Source organism: Pseudorca crassidens, chromosome 20 (assembly GCF_039906515.1).
Source record: "Pseudorca crassidens isolate mPseCra1 chromosome 20, mPseCra1.hap1, whole genome shotgun sequence".
NCBI lineage: Eukaryota > Metazoa > Chordata > Mammalia > Artiodactyla > Delphinidae > Pseudorca > Pseudorca crassidens.
Genome location: NC_090315.1, coordinates 7502310 through 7530301, shown reverse-complemented (window position 1 = coordinate 7530301; position 27992 = coordinate 7502310). Strand labels below are relative to the sequence as shown.

At 51.5% G+C, this 27992-nt stretch overlaps 1 protein-coding gene, 1 long non-coding RNA gene and 1 pseudogene across 2 annotated transcripts; 2 read left to right on the top strand and 1 right to left on the bottom strand.

Annotated features, from left to right (window-relative positions):
* Positions 1-114: 114 nt before the first annotated feature.
* LOC137214844 (cytoplasmic tRNA 2-thiolation protein 1) lies at positions 115-8873 on the bottom strand. The gene is made up of 3 exons (XM_067719177.1): positions 8747-8873; positions 4693-5236; positions 115-3252 (listed from the first exon to the last, which is right to left on the bottom strand). Exons 2-3 carry the CDS (start codon positions 5198-5200, stop codon positions 2717-2719), a joined length of 1044 nt encoding a protein of 347 aa, XP_067575278.1. The 5' UTR covers positions 5201-5236; positions 8747-8873; the 3' UTR covers positions 115-2716.
* Positions 2937-25999, top strand: LOC137214932 (uncharacterized). The gene is made up of 3 exons (XR_010939093.1): positions 2937-3273; positions 23344-23508; positions 23727-25999. It is a non-coding gene; the product is annotated as an uncharacterized lncRNA (long non-coding RNA).
* Positions 14633-16403, top strand: LOC137214899 (sialic acid-binding Ig-like lectin 7; annotated as a pseudogene).
* Positions 26000-27992: the final 1993 nt, after the last annotated feature.

Here is a 27992-nt window from a genome sequence, read left to right as displayed (position 1 = left end):
GGCCCTCGTCACATTTGCCACAGAACCGTGGTTGAATCTGAATAGAGACGGGTTGTAAGCGTAACATACACACCGGATTTTGAAAACTTAGTACCAAAAAAACGTAAAACACCCTCAAGGTTTTAATTAATTAATTTATTTTTGGCTGTGCCGGGTCTTCGTTGCTAGGCGCGGGCTTTCTCTGGTCTACTCTGCCTTGTGGTGCGCGGGCTTCTCATTTCTGCGGCTTCTCTTGTTGCGGAGCACCGGTTCTAGGCGCGTGGGCTTCAGTAGCTGTAGTTCGGAGGCTCTAGAGCGCAGGTTCAGTAGTTGTGGCACACAGACTTAGTTGCTCCGCGGCATGTGGAATCTTCCCAGACCAGGGATAAAACCGTGTCCCCTGCCTTGGCAGGCGGATTCTTAACCACGGAGCCACCAGGAAGTCCCATCCTCAAGGTTTTAAAATATTGATTACATGTTAAAATAGTAATATTTTGGATATAGTGGGTCAAATAAAATACATTATTAAATTTTCCCCTCCCCCCCTTAAAAATACGGCTACTCGTAATTTTGAAATTACACATATGGCTCGCATTATATTCCTATTGGATAGTGCTACTCTAAACCACAACAGAAATCTAACCAACCACCCACCTCCTGGTGTGAAGGTGTGAAGGTGTGACGGGAGAAACTCGGTTACAGAAAAGTCCCTTGCCCCAAACCACAGGGTCAATCAGTGGCCGACCTGCAACAAGGGCCCAGGTCCTCTTGCTTCCAGCAGGCGGCATAGCAAAAAGGTTCAAAAGTCCTAGCTCCTTCACGGATTTGCTGCTGTGTGACCTTGGGAAAGTCACTTCACCCCTCTGAGTCAAAAATTTACCCTTTGTAAAATTGGGGATCAAAACGCAAGGAAGGAGCGTTCCGCAGTGCCTGGTGCACTAGAATCATTCCAATTGACCGTGATCATCTTGCGCCCCCTAGAGCCCGTTCTCTCCAGCGCAGCTGCAGGGATTTTTAGAAAACGGAGATGGGCTCCCGCCTCTGCGAGATGTTGCAGGACCAGCCCTGGCTACCACCTGATCTCAACTCTTGCTCTTCTTCTCCCTGTCCGCTCTGCCCTGACCACACTTCCTTGCTGTTCCCTGGACTTACCAACTTTATTCCCACCTCTGGGCTTTTGCATCGGCAGTTCCCTCTGCCTGGAAAGCTCTTCCCCAAGATGGCTTTATAATTCACTCCTTTGCTTTATTCAGGTCTCAGCTCAAATGCCACCTCCTCAAAGAGGCCTTGCCCTGACCCCTATGGACACTGGCTCTTGCTATCTCCCTCCCTCTTTATCCTGCTTTATTTTTGTTGCATTAATCACTATCTGAAATTTTATTGTTATTGACTTATTGTCTGTTTCTCCCAGATTGTGAACTTCACGGGGGCAGGGGCTTTTTGTCTTTTGCTCACTGCAGTATTCCTAGCACTTGGCACATGGGCCACAGATGAGGTGCTCAATAAACGTCTGTCGAATGAATAATTATCCTGATGCTCAGTTAACTCACGGAGGAGGTGAGGCCTCTGGTCCCTGCCTTCCAGCCCAATCTAATTAGGAAAAGCGAGCCCCAAAGAGTGTGGATGGCTGGAGGAGAGGACCCAAGGGCTGGGGTTTGGGAGAGTCCTAATGTCCTGGGCTGGGCAGGGTGGGAGGAGAGAATCAGGGATGCTTCCAGGAGGCCCCTGGAGGATGTGAGCTGGAAGATGGGAAAGGAGGGCACTCCTGACAAGGGACCAGCCCAGCACAGCTCGGAAGTGGGACTGAGGACACCAAGTCTCCCCAGGGGTCAGGCAGGAAGTTTCTGAGCCTCACACCTGTCTGGACCGGCAGGGAGGCAACCCTGCAACCCAGAGCCCCCCGGGGGGCCGAACTTTAATGTGAACAACGAAGTTGGACACCATTATCAAATACTCACAACAGTGCTTTGCTAGGAGGCTTTGATTCCATTCTCAGAGGAGGAAATGGAAGACCAGAGAGGTTAAGTCACTGACCCAGGTTCACCCAGCTCTGCCTCCAGAAATCTGAGGTCTGGGGAGCTCACCCAGCGGCTCCCCACCCATCACACAGAGATTCAGGTGGTGGTGGGTGGGGAGAGTGGGGGTAAGGGCTAAATACACCGTCTTGAGGAGCCCCAGGCAGACCTGGGTGTGAGCCCCCAGTTGGGGCTCCAGCGAGGTGACCTCAGGCCAGTTATGGGGCTCAGGCTACAGCCAATGAGATCATGCTGGGGATGAAATGAGACGGCCTGCCCTGTGTACAGCGCTCACACAGAAGCATCACGATTGCTGTAACTGACGTGCCCATCACGTTACATGGTTTTGCTTATCCCACTGCAGGCAAACAGGAAACATGAGGCACACAGTAGGCGCTCAAGAAGGGTTAGGACTATCTGAGCACGCCCAGAGCCCCACAGAGGTACAGGCAAGAGGTCCCCTAATTCCCACTCGCTCAGGAATGCAAAGTTGTACAGTTCTCTCCTCTCTGAGGCCCAGGGGTCCCCCAGACACCCAGGAGTCCTCCGCAGCCCCAGGAGCCCAGAGCCCCAGCTTCTGCAGGACCACAGGTAAGGGGTTCCGACCCCTTCCCAACCTCACACCGAAGCCCGGGCTAAGGTAACTCGGGTTCCTTCACAGTGTCATTTACAGGCGGCCCCGCACTCCCACGTCGTCGGATCCCAGCGGAGAACTGGAGTCTCTAGAAGCCGGGGATGGGCTCCGAAGTCGGGGGTCCGGACGGCTGTGGCTCCCGCGGCGACCCCTCCTCGTCCAGCCCCCGGCGGCCCTTGCCGATGGCCAGGCGGGGCCGGCCGCGGTTCAGGCCTTCCAGGAGGGCGCAGGCCTGGCAGAGCGCGCGGCTGGCCAGCGCCCCGCAGCGGGAGCAGGCGCCGGGGGGCGGGGGCCGCGCGGCCGGGGCCAGCGCCAGGCGCTCGGCCGAGTGCACGAGGTCCAGCACCGCCGACGGCCGCGCCGCCTCCAGCAGCTTGAGCAGGTCGCGCGCGTGGCCGCGGAAGGCCTCGGGCGCGTACACGCACTCCTCGGAGAAGTAGTCCAGGCGGCGGAAGTGCGCGTACAGCACCACCTCCTTCTGCGAGGCCAGCTGCAGCGGGCGGCAGCGCGGCAGGGCGCCCCCCTCGCCCGGAGAGCCCAGGCCCCCGCCGCGCGCCAGCCGGCCCGCGTCGCCCCGCAGGAAGTTCATGAGCACCGTCTCCGCCATGTCGTCGGCGTTGTGTCCTGGGGGAGAGACGCGAGCCGGTGAGGAGGGGGCGCGGGGGCCGGCGGGTCCGCGGGAGGAGACCCCGCGGTACCGTGGGGCGGCCGGGGGAGGCTGCGGGTGAACCCCGCGAGAAAGGAGAGGGGAACACACCAGGCTCCCGTGGAGCAACTTGGGATGCCCTCATTTGCCCCCCTCTTATTGCAAACCAGGCTCTGTGCTCGGTGCCCTTTCAGGTAGTGAGTAACACTGCTTTACGCTGCAGATATAATTTCAGTCTAGTGAAGTGTACTTCAGACCGCACAGACATCAAAATGGCATTTGATGGAGATGCTCAAGTGGGCTGTTGACACAGGTGCCTCTGGGAATGCAGATTATGGTATTTAGAAGGACCAGGGAGAAAGCAAGTGCATAGTTACACGACAGTCACCATAAATTTGAAGCTGAATCTCTGCTTATTCTGCAACTTGTCACCTTATACTTGGGTCTATAGGAAAGCACCGGTCTTACGGCTTCTCAAGTCGGCCATACTTTCCCTCCTCAGGGCCTTTGCATAAGCTGTTTCCTCTGCTCAGAACCTCTCCCACCCCCGTTTTGTCCTTCACCTAGTTACCCACTCGGCTTCAGGTCTCCGCTCACTCAGGAAACGCTTCCTTAATCCCCACGTTTCTCCCTTCACTAGGTCCTCCTGTGTCATTTTCCTTAGTGGCACAGGAAATAATTATAATCAGGTTATAATTACGTATGTGAGAAACGGACAGGAGCAGAGACTGTGTTGTGCATCATCATAACGGCAAACATTTATATGTTCACCGTTTCTCAGTGTCTTGTCTAAGTGCGTCATACGTAATTCCCATAATTCATCCAATTCCCAGTAACTCTACGACCTAGATAGTATTAATATCCCTATTATATAAAAGAGGAAACCAAGGTTAGGTAGTTTGTTCTAGGCTATATAGCTTGCATCTGGCACACAATAAATGGTCAACAATTATTTGTTTAAGTAATGATTGGTACAGAGAAAGTGTTATCAAAGAGGAGAAGCGAATAGAGAAAAGGACACAGTTGCGTTCAGACTAGATGCTTCTGATGGGAGATGCCCCTTCATACCCCTCCTTTTGTGACAAGGGACACAATGTCATAAAAAAAAAGTGCAGAGAACCACAGCCCTAGCCCCTAGAGAGTACCCTACCACCCCTCTATTTGCCAGCGTGTGTGTACAAAGATGATGGCAGTGACTCAAAAGCTTACCATGCGCAACCTAAGGACACGCACATACTGTGAACCTTCAGTGTGCATGCACAGCCCCTCCTCCTCTTTTAGCGTCTCCAATTAGGATATACGCAGTCTCCTTTATGGCCTCTGGGGCATGCGCCTCAGTGGACTTACAGTGTCCGCCCCTCGCCCGCGCATGCGCCCGTTCCTCCCACCGCGCCCCTCTGTGCCGCGCCTGCGCTCACCCGTCACGACGTGCGTGGCTCCCACGCGGCGCGCCCCTTCCTCTAGCGCCCGGCGTCGCAGCACCCCGCAGAAGGTGCAACAGGAGCGGCTGCGGCCGGAGCCGGCCGTGCTGCGGGCCACGGCGTCCATCGTCCAGCCCCCGAAGAGCTCTGCGTAGGCCACGACGGTGAGCGGGAGCTCCCAGCGTGCTGCTTGCCGCCGCACGGCCGCCAGCGCCGCGTCCCGGTAGCCGCCGATGCCCTCGTCCACGGCCACGAGGTGCAGCGAGATGCCCAGGCGCGGGGCCAGCTCCCGCAGCACGTGCGCCAGCACAGTGGAGTCCTTGCCGCCCGAGGCGCCCACGGCCACCACGGCGCCGGGCGGCAGCAGGCGGCCCGCGACCACCGTGTGCAGCACCTCGGCCTCGAAGGCGGCACAGAAGCAGGTGGTGCACAGCGCCTGGCCCGAGCGCGGACGGCGGAGGGCGGCTCGCGCCTTGTGGCAGGAGGCGCACTGCGGGGCGGGCATCGCGGGGTCCTGGCGAGGCGGGAGGGTCGGCTTCTCCTGGATGGGTGGAGAGGGGAGGCGGGTTACACGTGGATTCCGGATTGCAGGAGTCCTTGCCTACAGAGAGGCTGCTTGCGTAGTGTCTCTACCAGGAATAATGCAGGTCGAGTAGGCCTTTTCCAGAGTAAGGGAGGGTTATACGTATACAGTTGACCCTTGAACAACACGGGGGCCAGGGACGCAGCCAAAATCCGCATAACTTTACAGTCGGCCTTTCTGGTTCCGCATCCGCGGATTCAACCAAACCGCGGATGGTGTAGTACTGTATGTATTTATTGGAAAAAAAAAAAAATCAGAGTATTAGGGGACCAGCGCAGTTCAAACTCATGTTGTTCAAGGGTCAACTGTATTCTAGTTTAAGGAAGCTAGTGCCTCCAGGAAGGCTTCTTGGATTACACCCATTACACACCAAGAAGAGAAGGAGCTGGTTGGGAGAGGTGGAGGGGAGAGGGAGAGACAGGCAAGTTACACCCAGAATTAGGTCGGATTCTGTTTGGAGGGATGGAGGTGCCTATTAAGGGCCAGTTTCACAGTCTCCAGGGAGGCCAGCCCTTTTACAACCCTGGTCAGAAGGACAGGGTGGTTATCACTGACCTGGGCTCCCAGGGCTGTTCAGAGAGCTTGGGAGGGGTCAGTGATCTAAGAACAGAGGGAGTCCAGGGAACTGCAGCTCTGTTAGGGGAAGGGGGATGGACAGAAAAGACCAACTGGATTTCACTTTGGTGGGGGTGGGATACTGTCTCTAGGCATTGGTCCCGATTGTATCCTCTGAAAGGCAGGGCAGTCATCTCCTCCAGGGAGACACAGAGGCAGCATGGGTCGTACCTCCAAGGAGATCAACTGTGGCTTCTTCTGTTTTGGGGGCGGGGGAGGGCGGGGTGTGGGCCTCCAGGATTGCTGTGGTCTCAGAATCTCCCGAAAGCTTCTGTGGCCTTACCAAGACTTGGATCAGCCCAGTTTTAACTCATTTCTGTTCCCCCCACCTCATCCGTCCCCACCCAGCCAAAAATTCCAACCCTCTCTCCTCGAACCCACCTGCTTGGGGAACCCATGAAAACCCACCAGACTGAGTCCCTCCTCCCCAACCCACCATCATCTCCAGGCTGAACTAGTGCAGTAGCCCCTGAGCAGGTCACCCTTTTTCCAGGATTTACCACAATGTGTGGAATCATTTTATGTGACTTGTATGTTTACTGCCTGTAACACCAATTAAGGACCAGTGCAACCCAGACGTCTGACAGGCATCTCAAAACCTAGACTCCTGATTCCCCTTCCCAAACCTGCTTCTCTTGCGGTAAAGGGCAGCTCCATCCCTCCAGCTACTCAGGGCAGGAGCCTTGTGGTCCAGGACCCACGACTGCTCTTGCTTCTCACTCTCCCTGTGGGTGACTCCCAACTGCAATGGCAAGTCCCAGCCTTTCCTCCAAATGCGCCACTGAAGATGCACCTGGGGCATCCTCCCCAGACCTCAAACCCCAGATGCCCAACTAGAATGGAGCAAATCCTGTTTGTAGCTTCAAAACAGAAGCCCAACACTCCTTAGCATCTCCACAACTGCGACCCTAGTCTGAGCTGAGCCATGGCGCTCTTACTGCAGGAGGCTCCTCCTTGGTCTCCCCACCCCACCCTCCCCTCCTCTACACACAAAATTCTCCACAAAACAGCCAGTGGGATCCTGCCCAGTATCTCCTCTACATTCGTCCATGCATCTCATCTCACTTTCGTAAAAGCTTATGTCTGATGAGGCTCCCTTTTTCTCTGACCTCACATTCCACTCTCCTTCAGCCACTCTGGCCTCTACTCTCCAACACCCCAGGAAACACCTACCCAGGAAAGTGTTAGCACTGCTCTTCCCTCTGCCCAGAGTACTCTTCCTTGTCACTGGGCCCAGCAAGCAGCCCTCAGGACCCATTGGCCATGACCATTCGCCACATCCGTCACAGCTGAGCAACGCCCTCTTGAAATCTTCCCCCCCACACACACCCTATCCCACCCCCCGCTTTGACTTGATTCTCCCTCGCTCTCCTGGTCTGCTTCCTGCTCAGCCTTCAGTCTCGTTTGGAGAGTCCTCTATAGTTCTCAGGTCCTTCCCAGCTCATTTTCCTTGTGGGTGACTCTGAATAATGACGTCCATCGGGCTGGTCCTCCAGATGCCCCACTGAGGATCCCCGCTGGTCCTCTGGGATCCTAGGCGCCCAAACTGACCAGCAACCCTGCTCCCCACAGGGAGAAACCTGTGCTTGCCCAGCTGTTCCCTGTGTCCTGAGAGGACTGCCACTTCCAGCTCCTCCCCAGGACAAGACATAAAGTCACCCTGGACTCATCCCTCTTCTCCCCCTAAATCTATGGTCACTCGGTCCTAGGGGTCTACCCCCTGAGTGAGGAAGACCCTGGCAGGCGATGAGTCTGTGCAGACTGTCAGAGGCTCAGAAGTCATGATACAGTTTTAATCTCATTCAGAGAGAGATGGGAGCCATGGGAGGGTTTTGCGCGAAGAAGGGATACGATCTGACTTGGGTTTTAAAAGTTCCCCTTTGGCTGCTGTGTGGGGAACAGGCCGTGGCAGGCAGGATCAGAGGCAGCGGGGCCAGGGAAGAGGCTATGGCAATAGTCAGTGAGATGATGGTGGCCTGGGCTGGGGTGCTGGCAGTGGAGACGACAAGAAAAGGTAGGATTTTGTATCTAGTTTGAAGGCAGGGTCCACGGGACTTGCACAGGACTTGGATTGGGGTGGAGGGTGCGGTCATGAGGAAAGAGGAAAGGAGGACTTGGAGGTTTGGGCCTGAGCACCTGGGAGGATGATGGGACCATTTAGTCAGAGGGGAGCTGACCAGAATTCCATTTGGACATGTCAGATTTGAAGTGTCTGTTATGCACCTCCCCCTCGAAGACGTTATAGACCCCAGGCTGGGTCAGGCGCCTCCTCTGGGCTCGCAGAGCCCCATGTATGCCCCCACCCCAACCGGATCATGACGGTATCCTTCGTGGTGACAGGCCTGTCTCCCCCGTTGTACTGTGAGCTCACTAACGGCAGGGACAGGGTCTGCTTCGGCCACCACTGACTTCTCCTGCCTCGCACGGGATTTGGCACAGGGTCGGTGCTCAGGAAAGATCTGTAGGCTGAGGGAATAATAAATGCGCCCGGAAGACGAGACCCAGACCCCCAGGGATGCCTCCGAATCGCAGCCTTGTCGGAAGGACGGAGAGTGTGTAACATCATTCTATCAAGACAGAGGTTCCAGGACAGAGTAGGGACCTCCCGGACGTACCCAGTTGGAAGCGGGGGCAGGGAAATGGTCGAATTCCAACCTGGGGGAGGGGATGGGCGAGCAAGAGACAGGCCGGACCGCAGTGCCCAAAGTGGGGATCCCGGTCAGAAGGCCTCTGCGATACAAGCGTTGGGAAATCAAAAGCGAGTGGCTTCACCCCCAGAGAGACCCTCAACCCTCACACGGCACCGCAACAAAGAGCGGGCGCTCACGAGCCGACCAGCTGGTGAGGAAATACCTGAGTAGAACGCGGTGCTGGATGGTCCAAACTGCCGAACACGCGGAACTCCGGCGCGGAAGTGGCTCCAGAGACTACGACTACCACAAGGCCTTGGGGGCTGTCTTGCCTACGACTCCCAGAACCCCATGCAACAGCTCCACCCGAAGCACCTGTGGTTACTGGGCCCTCGGCCTTCAACTCCCAGCAGTCCCTGCGGCCCCTTGTTTCGCTCTGCCTACCACTCCCAAAATGCACTGCCTTGTTTCCGTCTGCGCCTGCGCACGGGCGAGGGCCGTGGGGCGTGTACTGTTTGCTGTGGTAGTTATCTGTTACCATGCAGGACGCTTAAAAGGCGAAATGGCTGTATTCGGATGATCTGCTTTAATGGGATTATTATAGGCTTTTAGAGGGATTATAGAGCATATTATTTTTACCCTTTGAGGTGGGGTTGCGGGTGGGAATTGAAGGTGGGAGTGCGGGGTTTTGTCGTGGGTGTAAAAGGAGACAGCGCATGCGCAGCGCAGAGAACCTGAAGGTGGGGGTTCGGAATGGATCTAGGCATTGCCTGCAGGGGTGGTAATGGTGCGTGTGGACGCGTAGGGTGGGGAGAGGGAGCAGTGTGTGTGTAAGCTGAGGTCTCTGCGCGTGCATCAGCCCTAGAGCCTCCGACTTCTGAGACTGAGGGTTCCAAAGACTCAGATCCCTGAAACTCGCTAGTCCCTAGGCCCCGTGTCATAGAGACTCGGAGTTCCAGTGACCCAGAGACCCAGACCCCTGAGACTTCAAGCAGCCGAGAGAACCAGGACTCCAGAGACAACTCTCCCCAACCAAAGCCCAGAGACCTGGAGAGTTCACCCCCCAGGCCCTCAAAACTGAAATCTGGGGGCCAAAGAAGACCAAAGATTCAGATCTCTTAGACGCAGAAGACCATAGATCCTGGGCCTCAGAAACTGAGACCCAGGGTCCCCAAACCAGATCCCCCCAAAACTGGTGCTCAGAGGTCCTCACGATGAAGGGACCAGAGCCTCAGGGATCCCAAGACAGAGGTGCACAGCCCCAGGGTGTGCGGGTCTGTGGTGAGTGATGTCACGAGTGACTTGACAGGCACTGTGGAGGCCATGTTTTCCTCATGACAGGGGAGCCATGATGCCTTAGTGTAAGATGAGATGGCCTCCATGAAGTCACCGTCAAGGGTCATCATGGGCCAGTTCTTGTCATCACTGGCTCGTTGGTTCATCTGTTGAATGGTCATTTCCTGAGGTCTCCTTGTGCCAGGCTGGCCCTGTGCTAGGTTCTGGTGACACAAGCGAAGTCACAGTCCTCTTAGCCCTCTGCCTGGTGGGGGTGAGAGAGTCATAGTTAATACAGGTGACAAAGCTTGACGTCGGTGTTAGGAGCTCTGGAAGCTGAGCCTCAATCACTGCTAGCCAGGGCATCACGGGAAAAAATTCAAGCAGAGGTTATTAGACAGTGTGCTTAGCACTTTACATGCACTGTCTCAGTTTGCTCATCTGTAGAATGGGGATGATAATAGCAATACCTGCCTTAAAGGGCTTATGTGAAGTCAAATTGAATTAACAACACCTACAAAGAGTGGTTTGTGCTCTAGAAAGTTTATTCCAGTTGCCAAATTAGAAAGAACTGGTAAAATGAATCTCCAGAGGTGGTGAATTTAAAGCATTTTGGGGCACTTCCCTTGGAGATCCAGAGGCTAAGGCTCTGCGCTTCCACTGCAGGAGGCACAGGTTCGATCCCTGGTCGAGGAACTGAGATCCCACATACTGCGCGGCACAGCCAAAAAAAAAAGAAAAGAAAAGAAAAGAAAAGCACTTTCACTCAAGATAAAGTGGAAGCAAAATAAATGCCCAACCTCATTTGAAAGTTTTATTAAATATAGCACATTTCCTCTTTTTTAAAAAAACAGTGAGGGGACTTCCCTGGTGGTGCAGTGTTTAAGACTTTGCACTCCCAATGCAGGGGGCCGGGGTTTGATCCGTGGTCAGGAAACTAGATCCCACATGCGTGCCTCAAATAAGTGTTCGCATGCTACAACTAAGGAGCCTGCCTGCCACATCTAAGACCTGGTGCAACTAACTAACTAACTAAATATATATATATATATATATATATATATATATATATATATATATATATTTAAGTGAGAATTGAATTTAGAAGACTAGGTAATTGCCCAGAAAAATAAAATAGAACAACATAAAATCATACTTCCAATAGGATATATAATAGAGAAAACAAATGCCCAGAAAAAAAAAAAGAAGGAAGGCTACCAAGGTGGTAATCAAATGTCGTTGCCTCTGGGAAGCTGGACCTGGTGTTGATGATGTTATAGACCATACCGTGACACCATTTAACCTCATGTGTGGGATGGTGCTTTGCATAGAGTAGGTGTTCAATCAACATTCAAGAATGAGGGAAAGTCAGCTGGTCCCTCCAAAACCTAGATCTAAACATTCTATTTAATAAGTACAAATCATACCTAGTAAGGTCTTATGAGAAAACATATTTTAACATTTTTCCTGAAATATAATAGTTAATGAGGATTATGAATACTTCTCACTATTATTATAATTACTTGCCGAAACTGACGGTCCCTCCCCGATGAGTTCCTATCAGTTCATTTCTCAATCTCTCTACATAAGGTCCTAAACTCTCCTGTAATCCTTCTCTCTCTGGTCCCCATTAGTGTCCTCAACCTTAGGCCCCATGGTCTTTCCTGTAGACTCACTGTCCTTTATTCCCTTAAGCAATAGGACAGGCAGACATGCAGAAGCATCCCTGAGGATGAACTAGGAAGCAGAGAGAAAAATAAGAGAACCCCAGCCCACTGATAAGAGGGTCTTCTTGTCCCCTAATCCTTTTCTGTTAAGAAGACCTTATCTTTTCACCACTCCAGGTTATATGGCTTCCTTCCTGGCCTGAGTCTTGGATCCCATGCTTGAGGGATCAGACCCCTCCTGGAGCTGGGCGATTTTTGAGCTCAGGACCTGGCTCTATTTCAGCACCACGGGCAGCGCCACCCTGTTGCTTGGAGCTCACCAGCCTGACAAAGACGCCACAGGTTATCTTCACTGAAGGCTTCAAGTTACCATTTAAAAGTCATCCTTTAAATACAGTATGTGGGGGAATTCCCTGGCGGTCCAGTAGTTAGGACTCGGTGCTTTCACTGCCATGGCCCGTGTTCCATCCCTGGTCATGGAACTAAGATCCCGCAAGCCGTGCATTGCAGCAAATAAATAAATACATACGTACCTACCTACGTACTTACATACAGTACGTGAGAAAATTGGTGGTGAGTAAGCCTCCAATTTCCCTCTTCCCCTATTAGCTATAATTCGTGTGGGCTGCTAGTTCGGTTATGTATTGCTGCACAGCAAACCACCCTAAAACTCAATGGCCCCAACAATCATTTAATGCTATCTCATGGTGCTATGAATTGGCCAGAGACCAGGTGGGCAGTTTCACTTCTAGTTTTGCCTTGAACTCTTTCAGGCAGTCATGTTGAAACTGTGGCTGGGGCTGGGGATGAAGGTCTAACCCCTCAGGGTTTCTCTGTGTAGCATCTCTTTCCATCAGAGTCCCCTGGACTGCTTGCACAGATACCCAGGGATCCATGAGGCAGGAGCAGAAGCTGCCAGGCCTTCTTAATATCTGAGTCATACAAATCTCAGGACGTTTTGTCCTCCACATTTTATTGGGAAAAGCAGTCACGGGCCCAATCCAGATTCGAGAGGAAGACATAATAAATTCCATTATGTAATGAAAGGATGACCATGTTTGCATAAGGCAGGGGTAGGATTGTTTGGAGTGGTCTTTGGAGACTAGTACCTACAGCTACTCATCCGTCTGTCAGCTGCACCCTCTCTCTGTTGGGGGGATTACCCCTTTCTGTCAGGGGTGTTCAGAAAATGAAATGGGACCATATCTGTAAAAGGGTAGCACAAAACTTTCACCTTCCCTGAGCTTGGACCGGTGTCGACAGCCTATGTTATTGAATGTCCATGGGACATTCCTGAGGGTTGCCAAAAGGTCAAGGAGGAGAAACAGAGGTCTTCCTTTCCCCTGAGCGCTTCCTCGCAGGCAGACCTGGACCCTTTCCAGCACATCTGACATATTGACCCTCCTGAATACAGACCTAGGGTCCCTGTTCTTTGTGATCAGCTCCCCCTCCTCTGCCCCAGAGCTGCAGACATCCTGAGTCAGCACTCGACTCTGAATCAGCACCACGGACAGCGGCATCGCCCTTTCCCAGGGATCCCCGGGATCCCTAGGAGCAAGTCTTGGGCAGAGGCCCGACCCCTGCTGGGGCAGAGGTGGGGGTGGTCACGAACAGAGCACAGAACTTGGTTGCTGGTGAAGGATCCCCAGCACAGTGGGAGAGTAAGTGGGATGGAGAACATAGTACCTGAGAGTCCAGGACCACCTGCAGAATTCACATACCCTGTGAGTGCCTGAAAGTCCCTACTATGTCTTCCTGGCCTATTCCACTCTGAGAATTCACCTTCTAGTCCAGAAGAACAAGAGCCCCACCCATCACCTGCCTTTGTTTCTCCCATCACAGGCATTTTCCCTATGGCACTGAAATTGTCACATAACCTGTCCCCCCAATCAGATGCTGCTTTCCTCAAGAGCAAGAGCTGAATCTTTACTAGAAACCTAAAGGCACAGTGTGGATGGTTGATGAGTGACTGAAATGTCTTCCCTCGCCTCATTGTAAGAGTAGACAATTCTTCCTTCTCATATTAACATACACTTCTTATCACCCAGCCAATGAACCCTGGGCAAAGATTGATGAAGTGTGTCCCTGTGCAGTCCATGGTGCATGAGACAGGGCTCCTGTGTGATTTGGACAATCCACTTGCCCACCCTGAACCTCAGTGTCTTCTTCTGCGAATTGAATAACTGGGGCTAAAAGTCCTCCTAGCTCTGATGTCCTGTGGTCATAAGTTCCTCTTTCGCACACTGTTAGATCCTCTGTGGCTTCCCTGTGTCTCTCCTCCAATTATTCTGCTTTTCTTTGCAAATTGAGGACCATGGGAAATAGTTTGGGCATAGCCCTGCGCCTCTGAGCACAGAGATGCTGTAACTACCCCTGCTAGGAGAGAGTGAGTTGGCCAGGACGAGGAGGGGGATGGGGCTGCAGGATGAGATACCAGCTGAAAATGCAGGAGTTGGTGATGGTGTGCGTGTGCCCTGCGTGCTTAGACCCTGCACCTTCCCTTCTCAATTATCCCAGCACCGACGCTACCCCGTGTTATGGGTAATGGTTCCAGGAAGGGGATGATATAGGACGGGCAGATTCATGAAGCTGAATGGAAGAAAACAGATGGCAGTTCTCTCTCTTTATACCAGGTCTTAAGAAAAACAAGTGCAAAGCCATAGTACTGAAGGCAGCATGCTCGGATGTTAAAACTACAGAGAAAAGCAAGGAACCAAATAGCATTAAAGTGAGGCTAGGGGCTTATTGAAGGAGTGAAGTGTGGGAATGGGGAGGAGAAACAAGAGAGAGATCCTGGGGGCCTGGCAGTGTTCTGTTTCTTGGAGGGTGTTCGTTTTGTGTTGAATCGGTAAGTTGTCTTATATCTTTCCCCAATAATATTTCAAAAAAACCCAGCATGGCTCTGAGGAGTCACCGCTTGCCATGCCTTCCAACCACTTCCTCCCAGCCCCCAGCCACACAGTTAAAAATAATCTTCTGTCAGTTCGGTGCATGTCTTTTCTCTCATGAAATCCTTACCATCCCCGAGGGTGGGCGACTGCCAGGCTGGTGTTCCTCGCTCCAGGTCTCCTGCACACCTGTACTTCTGGGGGCAGAACCTGCGCGGGCAAAGCCCCAGAGGCTGACAGACCCCCACCACACTCTGGAGTAACAAAGAGAAGTGTGGTCATGAGACACACCAGCAGTGAAGAAATAATCCTGGCACCTGGACAGCCACAACACATGGGCTAGTTTCCATCCCTTTCGAAATCCGTACAGAGAACCATGCTCTGTTCCCCAGGCATCCTGAAAGCCCACCTCCCCTCCAAGTCTTCCATGTGTGTTAATACACAGAATCCTCAACTCCACTGCCCGAGATTCCCCTCTACTCAGTCCTCCTGACACTCAACTTCCAACCTTGTGGGGACAGCGACACCCTACACCCCTGTGCATCCCCCATCACAGCTCCAGGTGCCAGGACATCTATTGTCTCCCCACTGGACGGTGACTCAAGGGACAGCGTCTAGGCCTGGTGTGTGATGTCAGGAGCAGAGAGGGGATGCCCATCACATGGACACTGGGAGAGGTCCCCTCCACCTCCCATGTCCCTACGTCCCACCCTGGCTGGACCGACCTCCACAAATTATACCCTGCGACTCAAGGGGTCTGGCCAGAAGGGACCAACTTTCACTTTGCAGAAAATGACCCCTGAGGGGAAGGGCATTGACAGGGAGGCAGGAAATGGAGCTCAGGCCCAGCATGGGGTGTGGATTTGGGCAAGTCTCTCACCTTCCCTGGTCCAGTGTCCCCAGGAGTGGACGTGGGGTGGTGCGTGGTTGATCTCGAAGGGCTCTCCTGGTGCCAACAGTCTCTGGCTGTGAAGTTCCTCCTCTGAGGAGGCTCAATGTTCTGACCTCACCCACATTTTCCTGCTGGGGCTCCTCTAAACCTTGCAATGTGTAGTTCCTGAAAGACGAACCCTGAGAAACAGACTTTCCCTGGGGGACCCTGGCACTGTCAACCCCAGACATGCTTCTGCTGCTGCTGGTGGCCCTGTTCTGGTAGACGGAGGGGGCCGAGGGCCAAAGGGAGTCCAGGAAGGATTACATGCTGCAAGTGCAGGGGCTGGTGACGGTGCAGGAGGGCCTGTGTGTCCATGTGCCCTGCTCCTTCTACTATCCCAGGAGATGCTAGACTGACTCTACCCCAGTTCATGGCTACTGGTTCCAAGATACAGACTGGGAGGCTCCAGTGGCCACAAACAATCCAAATCATAAACTACAGGAGGAAACTCGGAGCTGAATCCTCCTCCTTGGGGACCCCCAGACCAACTGCTCCCTGGACATCAGCGATGACAGGAGGAGGGACGATGGAAAATACTTTTTTTAGGATAGAGAGAGGAAGAATGAAATAGAATTACATGTGTAACCTGGTCTCCTTGTATATGATGGATAATGAAGAGGATCCAGGAGCGGTCACAGGGGAAGGCCTTAGAGGTCCCTGGGTAGGGCTGGGATGAGACACTCCTGAGATGGGGGTCGGGGTAAGGCAGGTGGGGGCTCAGAAGGAGTAGCTGGACCCAAGCCTGAGGCTTCTCTCAGGACCGCACCTCTAACCATCTTTTCTTTTTTTTCTTTTCTTTTCTTTTTTCTTTTTTGCGGTACGCGGGCCTCTCACTGTTGCAGCCTCTCCCGTTGCGGAGCACAGGCTCCGGACGCGCAGGCTCAACGGCCTCGGCTCACGGGCCCAGCCGCTCCGCGGCACGTGGGATGCTCCCGGAACGGGGCACGAACCCGCGTCCCCTGCATCGGCAGGCAGACTCTCAACCACTGCACCACCAGGGAAACCCCTGCTGTGCTTCTCTTGACTCGTCGTGGCGATTTATATTTTCTATTTAATGTCGCTCTAGGAAAAATTAAAATTTAAACTATTAGCATTAGTTTACCATTCGTCTTTCTATTGTGCAATGCCAGTTTTGAATACAAGAACATTTAACTCATCTATGAAATCCTGGAGTTTGCACGATTCCTAATTTGTCGGTGGTACAGGTGTATGTATTTTGTTCTTAACAGAATAGTGGAAACACCGCACTGCACTAATTCAAATTTGTGTGTGTGTGGCAAAGTATACAGAGCATAAAATGGACTCTTTTACCCATTTTTAAGTAGTACACAGTCCCGTGGCTTTGAGTACATTCACATCGTCATGCAACCGTCACCACCATCACTCTCCAAACCTTTTTCATCTTCCGAAACTGGAAATCTGCACTCATTATACAATAAGGTTTTGTGTTAGTCTTCTCAGCCTGCCATAACATAGTACCACGGACCGGGTGGTTTAAAAAACAGACCTTTATTTCCTCACGGTTCTGGAGGCTAGAAGTCCAAGATCAAGGTGTCTGCAGGGTTGGTGCCTTCTGAGGCACCGTCTCTCCTTCACTTGTGCGTGGCGGTCTTCTTGCTGTCTTCATAGGGTCTTGCCTCTTGGTGTGTCAGTGCCCTCATCTCCTCTTCTTATATGGGCACCAGGCAGATTGGACTAGGACCCACCCTGATGACCTCATTTTTATTTAATTATGTCTCTAAAGGTCCTGACTGGGGGGTTAGGACTTCAACATACGAATTTAGTTGGGGGGAAACAGTAGGTTCATAACATTCCCTGTTACCTCAGTGTTTTTATTTCACTTCCTGATACAGGCACATTCTGCCCACGTGCTCTGCCCTCAGATTCCTGATGGGTAAGGAAGGATGAGAAGGAGAAAGAACTCTGGGGCCGTATCCTTCCATTTCCTCCTAGGTCATCATTTTCAGTATAAGCTGTTGGCTAATGCAGGAAACTAATGTGATAAGAAAGGATGTAATCGAATTCTTCAGTCTTTTGTGTTTCTTACAATGTCATTGCCTTCTTTCTGCATTCAAAGCAAGTTCTGATTTGGATGAAAAGCATAGCCTTTCTGGGGGGCATTATCACTACGGCCACCCCCCACTTTCTCAGTCTTAGAACATGCTTACCTTTTTTTTTTTCTACATTAGTTATGTTTTTAACATCTTTATTGGAGTATAATTGCTTTACAATGGTGTGTTAGTTTCTGCTTTATAACAAAGTGAATCAGTTATACATATACATATGTCCCCATATCTCTTCCCTCTTGCGTCTCTCTCCCTCCCACCCTCCCTATCCCACCCCTCTAGGTGGTCACAAAGCACCGAGCTGATCTCCCTGTGCTATGCAGCTGCTTCCCACTAGCTATCTACCTTACCTTTGGTAGTGTATATATGTCCATGCCACCAGATGGCTTCACAGGCGAATTCTATCAAACATTTAGAGAAGAGCTAACACCTATCCTGCTGGAACACACTTACCTTGATTCACGTTGAGTTTCACCAAACTCCCACACGTTGTGATGCTATCAGAATTCTGCCCCTGGGTCATCTTGAATGTTACATACAAAAGGGGCGGGAAAGAACAAGTGTCCATGGTGGGGGGTGGGGTGGGGAGGGGGGTCTTTATTTCTAAAGGGAAGTGGGGGATAATAGCAGGAGACCAGCAACCTCTCTCACAGAGAGCTTCTGACCGGACCTCTTTGGCGACATCCGACATGGAGCTGCCCCATCAGATAGAGTTTTGTGCCAAGTTATTGCAGAGAAATGTCCCTCCCTTTTATTCAGACTGTACGTGATCAGCGATGACTGGTCCAATGAGTCGGAACCAAGATAGATAGAACCGGTTTCATTCAGAGTCCAGTTCCGGTTCATCGCACGAACCTGAGAGTTTAATGCAGTGAGACCCTCGGGAGGTGACTGCAGGCTTGCAACACGTCCCAGCCTCCAGAGACTCACTCTCCTGCCTTCAAGCAGACGGCGGAGCTGGCCCTGGCCCATTCCATCCTGGATTCCCTATCACATGGAGCATCTTGTCTGAACCCTAGTCAAGGAGCGTGAGGTTTCCTACATCATCAGCCCCTGAACATCCGGAATCAGAGAAGTCTGACCGATGTTGCGGAATTGATTCCCTCAGGAAACACATGCTAATACCAGGTATAGCTCCCCTTAGCCAGCCCCAGTGCTCACCTGGGAGCAGGGGGCAGCCAGGGGAGCAGGCTCAAAGAGCCCTTAATCGCTTTCCGGAGCCCAGCTTTGTTCGTTCTTATCAGAAGAGCAAAACGTCACAGCCCCGCCCACGGCAAAGTCCTGCCTGGTGCAGTCAGCACGGACATTAATAAGCTTCCACTCCCACCTATGTATCAGGCCTGGAGAGCACAAGGAATATTAACCTGGAATCTTTGTGGAACTCTAAACAAGGTGGAGACCTAATAACCCCCAGCCCCCATCCTTGTGGACCTGCCTGGGCAAACCCCATCACCCCAAGTGCATCCGACCACCAGGGGGAGCCATGGAGTTGTGAAACGCGGCGATCCCGTTCTTGGTCTACATCCTCATGGGGGTACAGTAAGAATTGGATAGAGAGGGTAAGTGGCAGGGTCCCCTATCAGCTTCCAGAGAGGAAGGGAGTGGAATGGGAAAATAGTAATAAGATTAAGATTAACAGTAGCGGGGCTTCCCTGGTGGCGCAGTGGTTAAGAATCTGCCTGCCAATGCAGGGGACACGGGTTTGAGCCCTGGTCCCGGAAGATACCCACATGCCGCGGAGCAACTGAGCCCGTGCGTCACAACTACTGAGCCTGCGCTCTAGAGCCCGCGAGCTACAACTACTGAGCCCGCGTGCCTAGAGCAACAAGAGAAGCCACAGCAATGAGAAGCCCGCGCACCGCAACGAAGAGTAGCCCCTGCTCACCACAACTAAAGAAAGCCCGCGCACAGCAATGAAGACACAACGCAGCCAAAAATAAATAAATAAATAAAAATTTTTAAAAAACCAATAGTAACAGTAATAATAATATTATTATTTCCTATTTATCATACCTATGTAGTGAGACTATAAATCTTGAGATAGATTAGCCCCTGAGTGATAGGGTGGGAACTAGGCATCAGGAAGAAGTTGATAGTGAAAAAATATGGATTGAAAAAGTTGGGGTATTCCCTGGAGATCCAGTGGTTAGGACTCAGTGCTTTCACTGCCGTGGTGGGTTCAATCCCCGGCGGGGGAACTAAGCACAGCGCTGCCAAAAAGAAAAAAAAGATGATCAGGGCAGTGGAAACCTGTGCAGTGATCCCGGTAATTCCCTGGATGAGCAGCAGAGGGCGCGCTACCAACGTTCCCCAGGGAACGTTGAGCTACATGCGCAGCTGCAAGGGTCTGGACCTCATGAGGCAGTGAGATGTGCCCAGACTCCAGTTTCTAAAGGAAACTTACCTAACCTCTGCAGGCCTCAGTGTCTTCATTTGCAAAGTGGGCATCACAGCTCCTACCTGTATGAATCTGAGAACAAAAACCAGGCTGAATCAAATCAACAACACCACCAAAAAAGCGAGGAGAGAGAGAGGCCCTTCCATCATATGCACCCTGAAATCCAGCCACATCTAAAGCCAGGTCAAACTATGTCCTGAATAAAAAAAAATAAAGGGGACTCAGGAGGCAGAGACATATAAGACAGGAGCCCCAGACCTGGTGGACGAGTCAATACTTAACTCCAATCCACATTTTATCCCTCACTATATATATTTTTGTGGGGTGGGGGGCAGGTTGGGGATTTGGAGTGTACTGTTAAAAACAGAAACAGACCCACAAACACAGAAAACAAACTTATGGTTACCAAAGGGAAAAGGGTGGGGGTGGAGGAGAGAGGAATTAATTGGGAGTCTGAGATTAACATATACACACTACTATATATAAAATAGATAACCAACAAGGACCTACAGAATAGCACAGGGAACTCTACTCAGTATTTTGTAATAATCTATAAAGGAAAAGAATATATAAATCTGAATCTCTCTGTTGTACACCTGAAACTAGCACAACATGGTAAGTCACCTATACTTCAATTTAAAAAACAGAAAAACAAAAAAAACCCCAGATGCTCTAGAGCAGCAGTTCCTAACCTTTTTGGCACCAGGGACCGGTTTCGTGGAAGGTAATTTTTCCATGGACAGGCGCAGGGAGGGGGGATGGTTCAGGCGGTAATGCGAGAAATGGGGAGCAGTGGGACGCAGCAGATGCAGCTTGGCTCACTCGCTCGCCCTCCACTCACCTCCTGCTGTGCGGCCCAGCTCCTAACAGGCCGAGGACCGTACGGTCCACAGCCCGGGGGTTGGGGACCCCTGCTCTACAGACAGGAAGATGAGATTCAAATCTTGTCTCCAAGCAAGAGCTGGATCTGCTCTCTAGAAAGCGGGGTCATGAACTATCACCATGTGGTAATAGTCTATTATAAGTTGACAACAGTTTAACTTTAATCCCATAACCAAACGCTACGATTTCACCCCCAACACTTCACGTTCTTCGTGTGGCAACTTATATCTTCTGATCTTATGTATCCATTAACAAATAGTGGATACTACAGTTATCCTTAATAATTGTGTCTTTTACTTTCAGACTCAAATTCAAAGTGATTTACACACCACCATTGCCCTGTTACGGTATTCTGTATTTCTCTCTTTATCTGCCTTTACCGGTGAGTTTTATGCTCCCGTATGCTTTCATGTCGTTCTTTACCATCCTTTCGTTTCAACTTGAAGAACTCTCTCAAGCATTTCTTGTAAGGCATTATGCTAAGTGGAATAAGTCAGTCACAGAAAGACAAATGCTTCCTGATTCCACTTCTAGGAAGTATCGAAAATAGGCAAATTCAGAGAAGCAGAGAATGGAGTGGTGGTTGTCAGGGGTTTGAGGGAGAGGAAATGGGGATATAAAGTTTCAGTTATGCAAGATGAATGAGTTCTAGAGATCTGCTGTACAACGTAGCGCCTGTAGTTACCGGTACTGTGCACAGGTAAACTCTGGGAGGTGATGAGTATTTCTCTTATTTTGGTTGTGGTCATTGTTTCACAGGTAAATGCATATGTCCGAACTCATCAAATTGTATACATTAAATGTGTCCCATGTTTATAAATTATATCATATATAAATGATATCATATATAATTATATGATATATAAATTCATATATAAATTATATCTCAATACGCAGTTTAAAACAAAAAAAGAAAGAAAATGTGTTGACATCTCTGAACTTCATCACTGGTAAGTGGATCATTACTACTGACCTCGGCAGGTTTTCCTAAGGCTCAGAGGATCTGCTGTAGGTAAATAATTTAGAACAGTAATTAATTGACACTAGATGCTCACCCTAACATGCTTCAACCATAACTGGACTACATCTGGCTAATCATACAAGTCTCAGATAACCTGTCACCTGATTCCAATAGCTGTTGGGTTTAATTAAGACTAGAAATTGAGGAATTGTTACTGCCATCTGATGGCCACAACCTGATTTCTGCCTCTGAAAATTCCCAAAGGAGGGTGGTCTCAAACAGGCAAGAATGCCCTCCCTCATCCTCGTTTGGTGAACTGCGGTTTCACGGTAGATTCTGTTCTGGCTTCTCTGCACTAGATGGGAGGTTGGTAAAAAGTAGCATTCCAGGAACCTCTGCAGAGAGAGAGAAGGGCTTTTCGCGGCCGCTACACAGGAAATTTTGTAACAGAACCTTACTGCACACTGATACAAACCTATGTCCTGCCTTCATACCAGACACAATTTGCTCTTCCCACCACAGAATAGACAGTAGTCTGTGTGAATCAGGCATCTCCGGGCACACGCGTACAAGGTGCTCAGAGCATGTGAAAAGCAACAGAAACAGTCGCACGTGTTAACCTTGAGTAAAGGAGGTGCTGCCCAGAGCAAGAGCCTCCGTTAAAAAAAAAGATTGATGTGGGATGCAAGTTCCAGAGCAGCTTTGCACTTTGAATTAGGCGGAGAGGAACAGCCTTCACCCATGTACTCAAGCATTCTTTCGTAGAAACCTGTAGTGAGCTGCTGTTTGGACCACCTCTTCACGTGGGAAATTACAGAAGCAGAAGTTCAGGTTGTGGCCACCGGATGGTAGTAATGACCCGCCCACCCCCACCTTTTAAAACAAACAGATGTTGGGATCAGGTGTGTGGTGATTCAGGGGAAAACCTAGAAGAGCGAGGGCTCTGCTCTTCCCCTGTTCCAGCTCCTATCACTGAAATGCTGGAATTGCCTATGACCCATCCCACTGAACAGTGAGCGGTGAGGCCAGGTCTTAGTCCCAGCCCCTGGTGCACTGAATGTGTTCACTCTGTATTGCTAATTACACGAAGGAGTGAAAATCTTCCTCCCTCAGCTCACTTGGGGTTCTTCCACACTCTTCTGCCTTTAAAGCCAACTCGGGCCACTCCAGAACTAATCCCCAGCAGGAATAATATGCCAGCATGATGAAAAGTAGTGACTCTCTGATGCCTGCCCGGGAGTGCCTGGGTCCCTGATATGCAAAGCAGGTTCCAAAGGACAGGACGTGGAGAGGCAGCCAGGAGACGGGGGAGCAGATCTTGCCTTTCCAAGTATCTTGGGTTGTCCGTTGCCCTCTCTGGACTGCAGTGTCTCTCTGAAAAATGAGTAAGTGAGGACCATCTCCCAAGACAGCCTAGGTCTGATGAGAGCAGGTCTAAGACTCCTCTTCTGCAAACACACACAATCTCTCTCTCTCTCTCTCTCTCTCTCTCTCTCTCTCTCTCTCTCTCTCTCTCTCTCTCTCTCTCTCTCTCGCCCTGCCCCTCCCTCTCTCCCCCTCCCCCCCCCCCACACACTTGTTTTCAGGACTTCCTCTTGGTCTTAGCGCTCTTGGTTCCTTGAAAGAGGGAACATAGACGCCAGAAAAGGGCTTGGCCCTTCCCATTCCAGAGCTGGAGCTGCCCCTACCATCTGGGAATGAGTAAGTAGGATGGGGGCGGGGGGCTGAGGTCAAGCCTTTCACCCCCAGGGCCTCAGGCTGAGCATCTGGATTTCCAGCTGGAAGTGAATAAGTCCTTGATGATACAGGAGGGCCTGTGCATCCCTGTGTCCTGCACCATCTCCTACCCTCGGGATGGCTGGAATGAATCCACACCTGCCTGTGGCTACTGGTTCCAGAAGAGGGACAAGCCTGGTAAGGATGTACCTGTGGCCACAACCCACCTGGACTAAATACTGCAGGTTGGGATTCAGGGGGTGATTCCAACTCCTTGTGGGACCCTGGGAAACATAGCTGTGCTTTCAGCATCATGGAAACCAGGATGATGGCGAATGGGACATACTTCTTTCCAGTGGAGAGAGGAGAGGCAGAACATAATTACTAATGTGGCTTGCTTTCTTTGCATGTGACAGGTATGGAATTTCCTATGAAGAGGACAAGACGGAATGTGGGGACCCCATGGAACCTGAATGCTACAGACTGGATGTTGTCCCCTGCAGATTCATATGTTGAAGCCTTAACTCCCCAGCATTGATTTATTCAGAGAGTGCTTTTCCAAGATCATTGAGATTCAATAAATGCATAAGATTGATGGCCTTATAAGAAGAGGAAGAGAAAGAGCAATCTCTCTCTCCCCGCCACACTCCCTGCCACATGCATGCTATGAGGAAAGACCTTGTGAAGACACAGCAGGAAGGCAGTTATCTGTAAGCTAAGAAGGGAGTTCTCACTAGGAACCAAATTTGTTGACACTGCGATCTCGGACTTGCCAGCTTCCAGAACCGTGAGAAATAAATGTGTTTGTTCAAGTCACCTGGTTGGCATTTTGTGACAGAAGCTGAGCTGACTAAGACAAGTTCCCAATCAGCGGTGGGATTATTCAAACGAGCCCATCAGATCCTCTCGCGGGAACCGGGGGTCAATTGTGAGCGCAGGTGTGGCCTCCAGCAGGAGTGGCAGGATGACAGAGTGTCAGCCCAGGACGAAGGGAGGTGAGAAATAAAGCAAGACCTGAAGGCCAGCTGAGGGCACTGTGAAATGCCAGGTGTCCCATGAGCAGCGAGGATGAGGGAAGAGGTGAGAAGAGCCCCCCTCCCCTGATCTACCCTCTTGGCGATCTGGCCTCTTCATTGACCCTGGGCCCACAGCAGGGTCCAAGAGCTGAGAACCTTCCTTTTTGTCCCCTCAGAGTCCAGGCCATGTCCAGTTGATCACTTGTGTCCAAAGCAACCTGCTGACGAAGCCTGTAACCCTGCTGCCCCAGCCTGTGTTTCCACCTTCAGGGTCTCCACCAGACGCTTGTAGATTTGTCTGTGTCTCCCTGGGGCGGGGAGCATCAGGACATGAATAGAGTTGGCTGTGTCTCCTCTTTGCCTCCAGACTCATCACAGACCAGACGCTCACTCTGTGTTTGTTGAGTGAATGAATGAAGGAGTGAATGAATGAATGGGTGAACTGCTTCCAACGGTTACCTAAGACCCTTACTCATCTGTTATGCCCCAGACACCCACACAGAACCACCAACACTCTGTTACCAAACCAAGCTTGGGTCTGCATAGCAAAGCCAATCTACTGATACCAAGATGTGGTGAAGGAGAGTACAGCATTTATTGCAGGGCACCAAGCAGGGAGAATGAGTAGCTCGTACTCAAACGACCTGAACTCCCCTCCCCAGTGGCTTTCAGAGAAGGTTTTTTTTTTTTTTAATTTATTTTTGGCTGCATTTGGTCTTCATTGCTGCATGTGGGCTTTCTCTAGCTGTTACGAGTGGGGTTACTCTTCGTTGCGGTGCACAGGCTTCTCACTGTGGTGGCTTCTCTTGTTGTGGAGCATGGGCTCTAGGCGCCCGGGCTACGGTAGCTGTGGTGCGTGGGCTCTAGAGCGCAGGCTCAGTAGTTGTAGCACACGGGCTTAGTTGCTCTGCGACATGTGGGATCTTCCCAGAGCAGGGCTCAAACCTGTGTCCCCTGCATTGGCAGGCAGATTCTTAGCCACTGCACCATCAGCAAAGTCCCTAAATGCATTATTTTTTATTGAGGAAAAATCAGATAAAATAATATTCACCATTTTAGCCAGTTTAAGACGTACAATAGTTGGCTTTGAGAACATTCACGATGTTGTACAAACATCACCACTACCTAATTCCATCCATCTGATGTTTTCATCACCCCAAAGAGAAGCCTGGTACCCATGAAGTAGTCACTCCCCACACTCCCCTACCCAGCCCCTGGCAACCACTGATCTGCTCTCCATGTCTCTGGATCTGCCTATAGTGGATACTTCATACACGTGGAATGTTACAAAACAGTGGCCTTTTCTGTCTGGCTTCTCTCACTAAACGTTCTCAAGCATCATCCGTAGAGCGTGTATCAGTATCAGTTCCTTTTTGTCTGAATAACATTCCATTGCGCGGATGCGCCAGCTTGTCTCCATCCAGTTAGCAGTGGATGGACGTTTGGGTTGTTTCCACTTTTTGACTCTTACAATGCTACTATGAACGTTGCTATACTTTTCCTTTTTATTCTTATTTTATTTTTTTTTTTGGATCATTGATTTCAGTTTTCTCGGGCATGTACCTAGAACTGAAATTTCTGGGTCAAATGGTCGTTTCTAATATTAAATTTCTGAGGAAATGCCAGATGTTTTCCACACTGGCAGCACCATTTTACATTCCCACCAGCAATGTATGAGGGTTCCAATTCCTCCAGATCCTTGTCGACATTATTTTCCTTAAAAAAAATTCGAGCCCGCTGGTGGGTGTGAAGAAATATCTCATCATGTTTTGATTTACATTTATGGAGCGAGTAATGACGTTGTTCATTTTATTCATGAACGTATTGGTCATTTGGAGAATTTTTTTATTCCTTTGGCCGTTTGGAAAAATTGCACTGTTTGCCTTTTTGTTCTTGAATTGTTTTTTGTTTGTTTGTTTGTTTTTCCCTTTTTTTTTTTTTTGCGGTACGCGGGCCTCTCACTGTTGCGGCCTCTCCCGTTGCGGAGCACAGGCTCCGGACGCGCAGGCCCAGCGGCCATGGCTCACGGGCCCAGCCGCTCCGCGGCATGTGGGATCTTCCTGGACCAGGGCACGAACCCGCGTCTCCTGCATCGGCAGGCGGACTCTCAACCACGGCGCCACCAGCGAAGCCCTTGTATTGTTTTTGATATAGCTTTTATATAGGCTAGATATCACACACATATCGAATCTATGATTTGCAAATATTTTCTCCCATTAAATGGGTGGGTTTTTCACTTTCTCAGTCGATTGATGAGCCGAATTTTTCGTTTTCATGAAATCCAACTTATGCATTTTTGTTTTCTGTTCAGTTGCTGGAAGGCAAGGGCATGGGGTGGGCTGATACCCCGGGCACACGGGGTTCGGCATCCGGTGGATGAGGAAAGCCTGTAAGACCAACGTCCAGAGTCCTCCTGGGAGCAGAAGGACACAGGATTGAGCAGATGATTCCATCCTGGTCCCGCTTTCCTGCAGGGCAGTCGGGGCGCGTCACAGCACAGGTGATTCTGACGGCCATCTGGGAAGCGGCTGTCAAGATCCCGCTACTCTTCTTGGTCCTCATCGCCCTCCTGTGAGCACCCCCAGGGAGAGGGGAGAGGGGATGGGTGTGGAGGGCAGGGCGCAGGTGGCTGCACCCCGGAACCAGCGCTGGAGGGGGCGAGGGCGTGGCCGGCAGGAGGATGACGGGAAGGGGGAGTGGGGGGCGGGGCTTGGGGGCGGTGAGGAGTCCCCTGGGGCAGGGGCTCCTCCCCGCCCAGTGTCAGGGTTGAAGGTAGCCGCTGTGCTCTAGAGGGTCTGTGGGGCCAGACCTGCCCTCTCCCACCTCAGTCATCCCCCCGCCCCTGAACAAGGAACAGGGTGAGTGTGCGGCCCGCGGCACCCGATCTGACCAGAGCCTGGTCTCTTCTCTGGCTCAGAGTGACGTCCCGCAGGAGGAAGGCAGCCAGGCCTGCAGGGGGCGTGTCAGATGCAAACGCCAGGCCGGCAGGAGGCGCGTCTATTGCAAACGCCATTCCAGGTTACCCCTCTGGGTGAGTGATGTCGGCATCCTACCACCAAACATCCCACTGCACACCTGCCCCAGAATGGCCCCCAGGATTGCTCCGCTCAGCGTACCCAAAGTGGACGTGCCATCTTCCTCCCCAAACCCACTTCTCTGCTGGGTTCCCTGTCACACTGATGACAAGGTGGCCCCCATCTCTAAGGCCAGAAGGAAGGACGGGGTTTGCCCCCTTTCATCCCCGCTCCTCTTCTCCAGGATCGAATAATCACTACGTGCTGTCCATCCTTCCTCCTAAGCACAGCTCGTCCTGATGCCCGTCTCCTTCCCATCTTGACCCCAGTCGTTCCAGCAGCCTCCTCTCTTCCCTGGGTCTCTGAACCCACCCACCTCCTGCCTCCATCTCCCTGGGAAACACAGGCCTCCGCACTGTTCGCAGAGACCGTTACCATCCTCTTGCTGCACAGCAGGGACAGCTGTGTTTCCTCTCCACGGCCAGAGACCAAGGTGCACACACCACTGGCTGGAGTTGCAGCCCTGGCGGGCTCTGCCCTGCTGGACCCTCCACCCAGATCCCTCCTCTCCCTGCATCTCCCCACGTCTCCACACCCAGCCTGGCCTGACCTCTGTGACTCTGAGACTTTGTATGTGCAGTCCCTCCCCTGA

Coding starts and splice junctions, on each gene's coding strand:
- LOC137214844 (XM_067719177.1), bottom strand. CDS start 5,200: ATGCCCGCCCCGCAGTGCGCCTCCTGCCACAAGGCGCGAGCCGCCCTC. Junction 3,253..4,692: donor AGCCACGCACGTCGTGACGG/GTGAGCGCAGGC, acceptor TCTCTCCCCCAG/GACACAACGCCGACGACATG.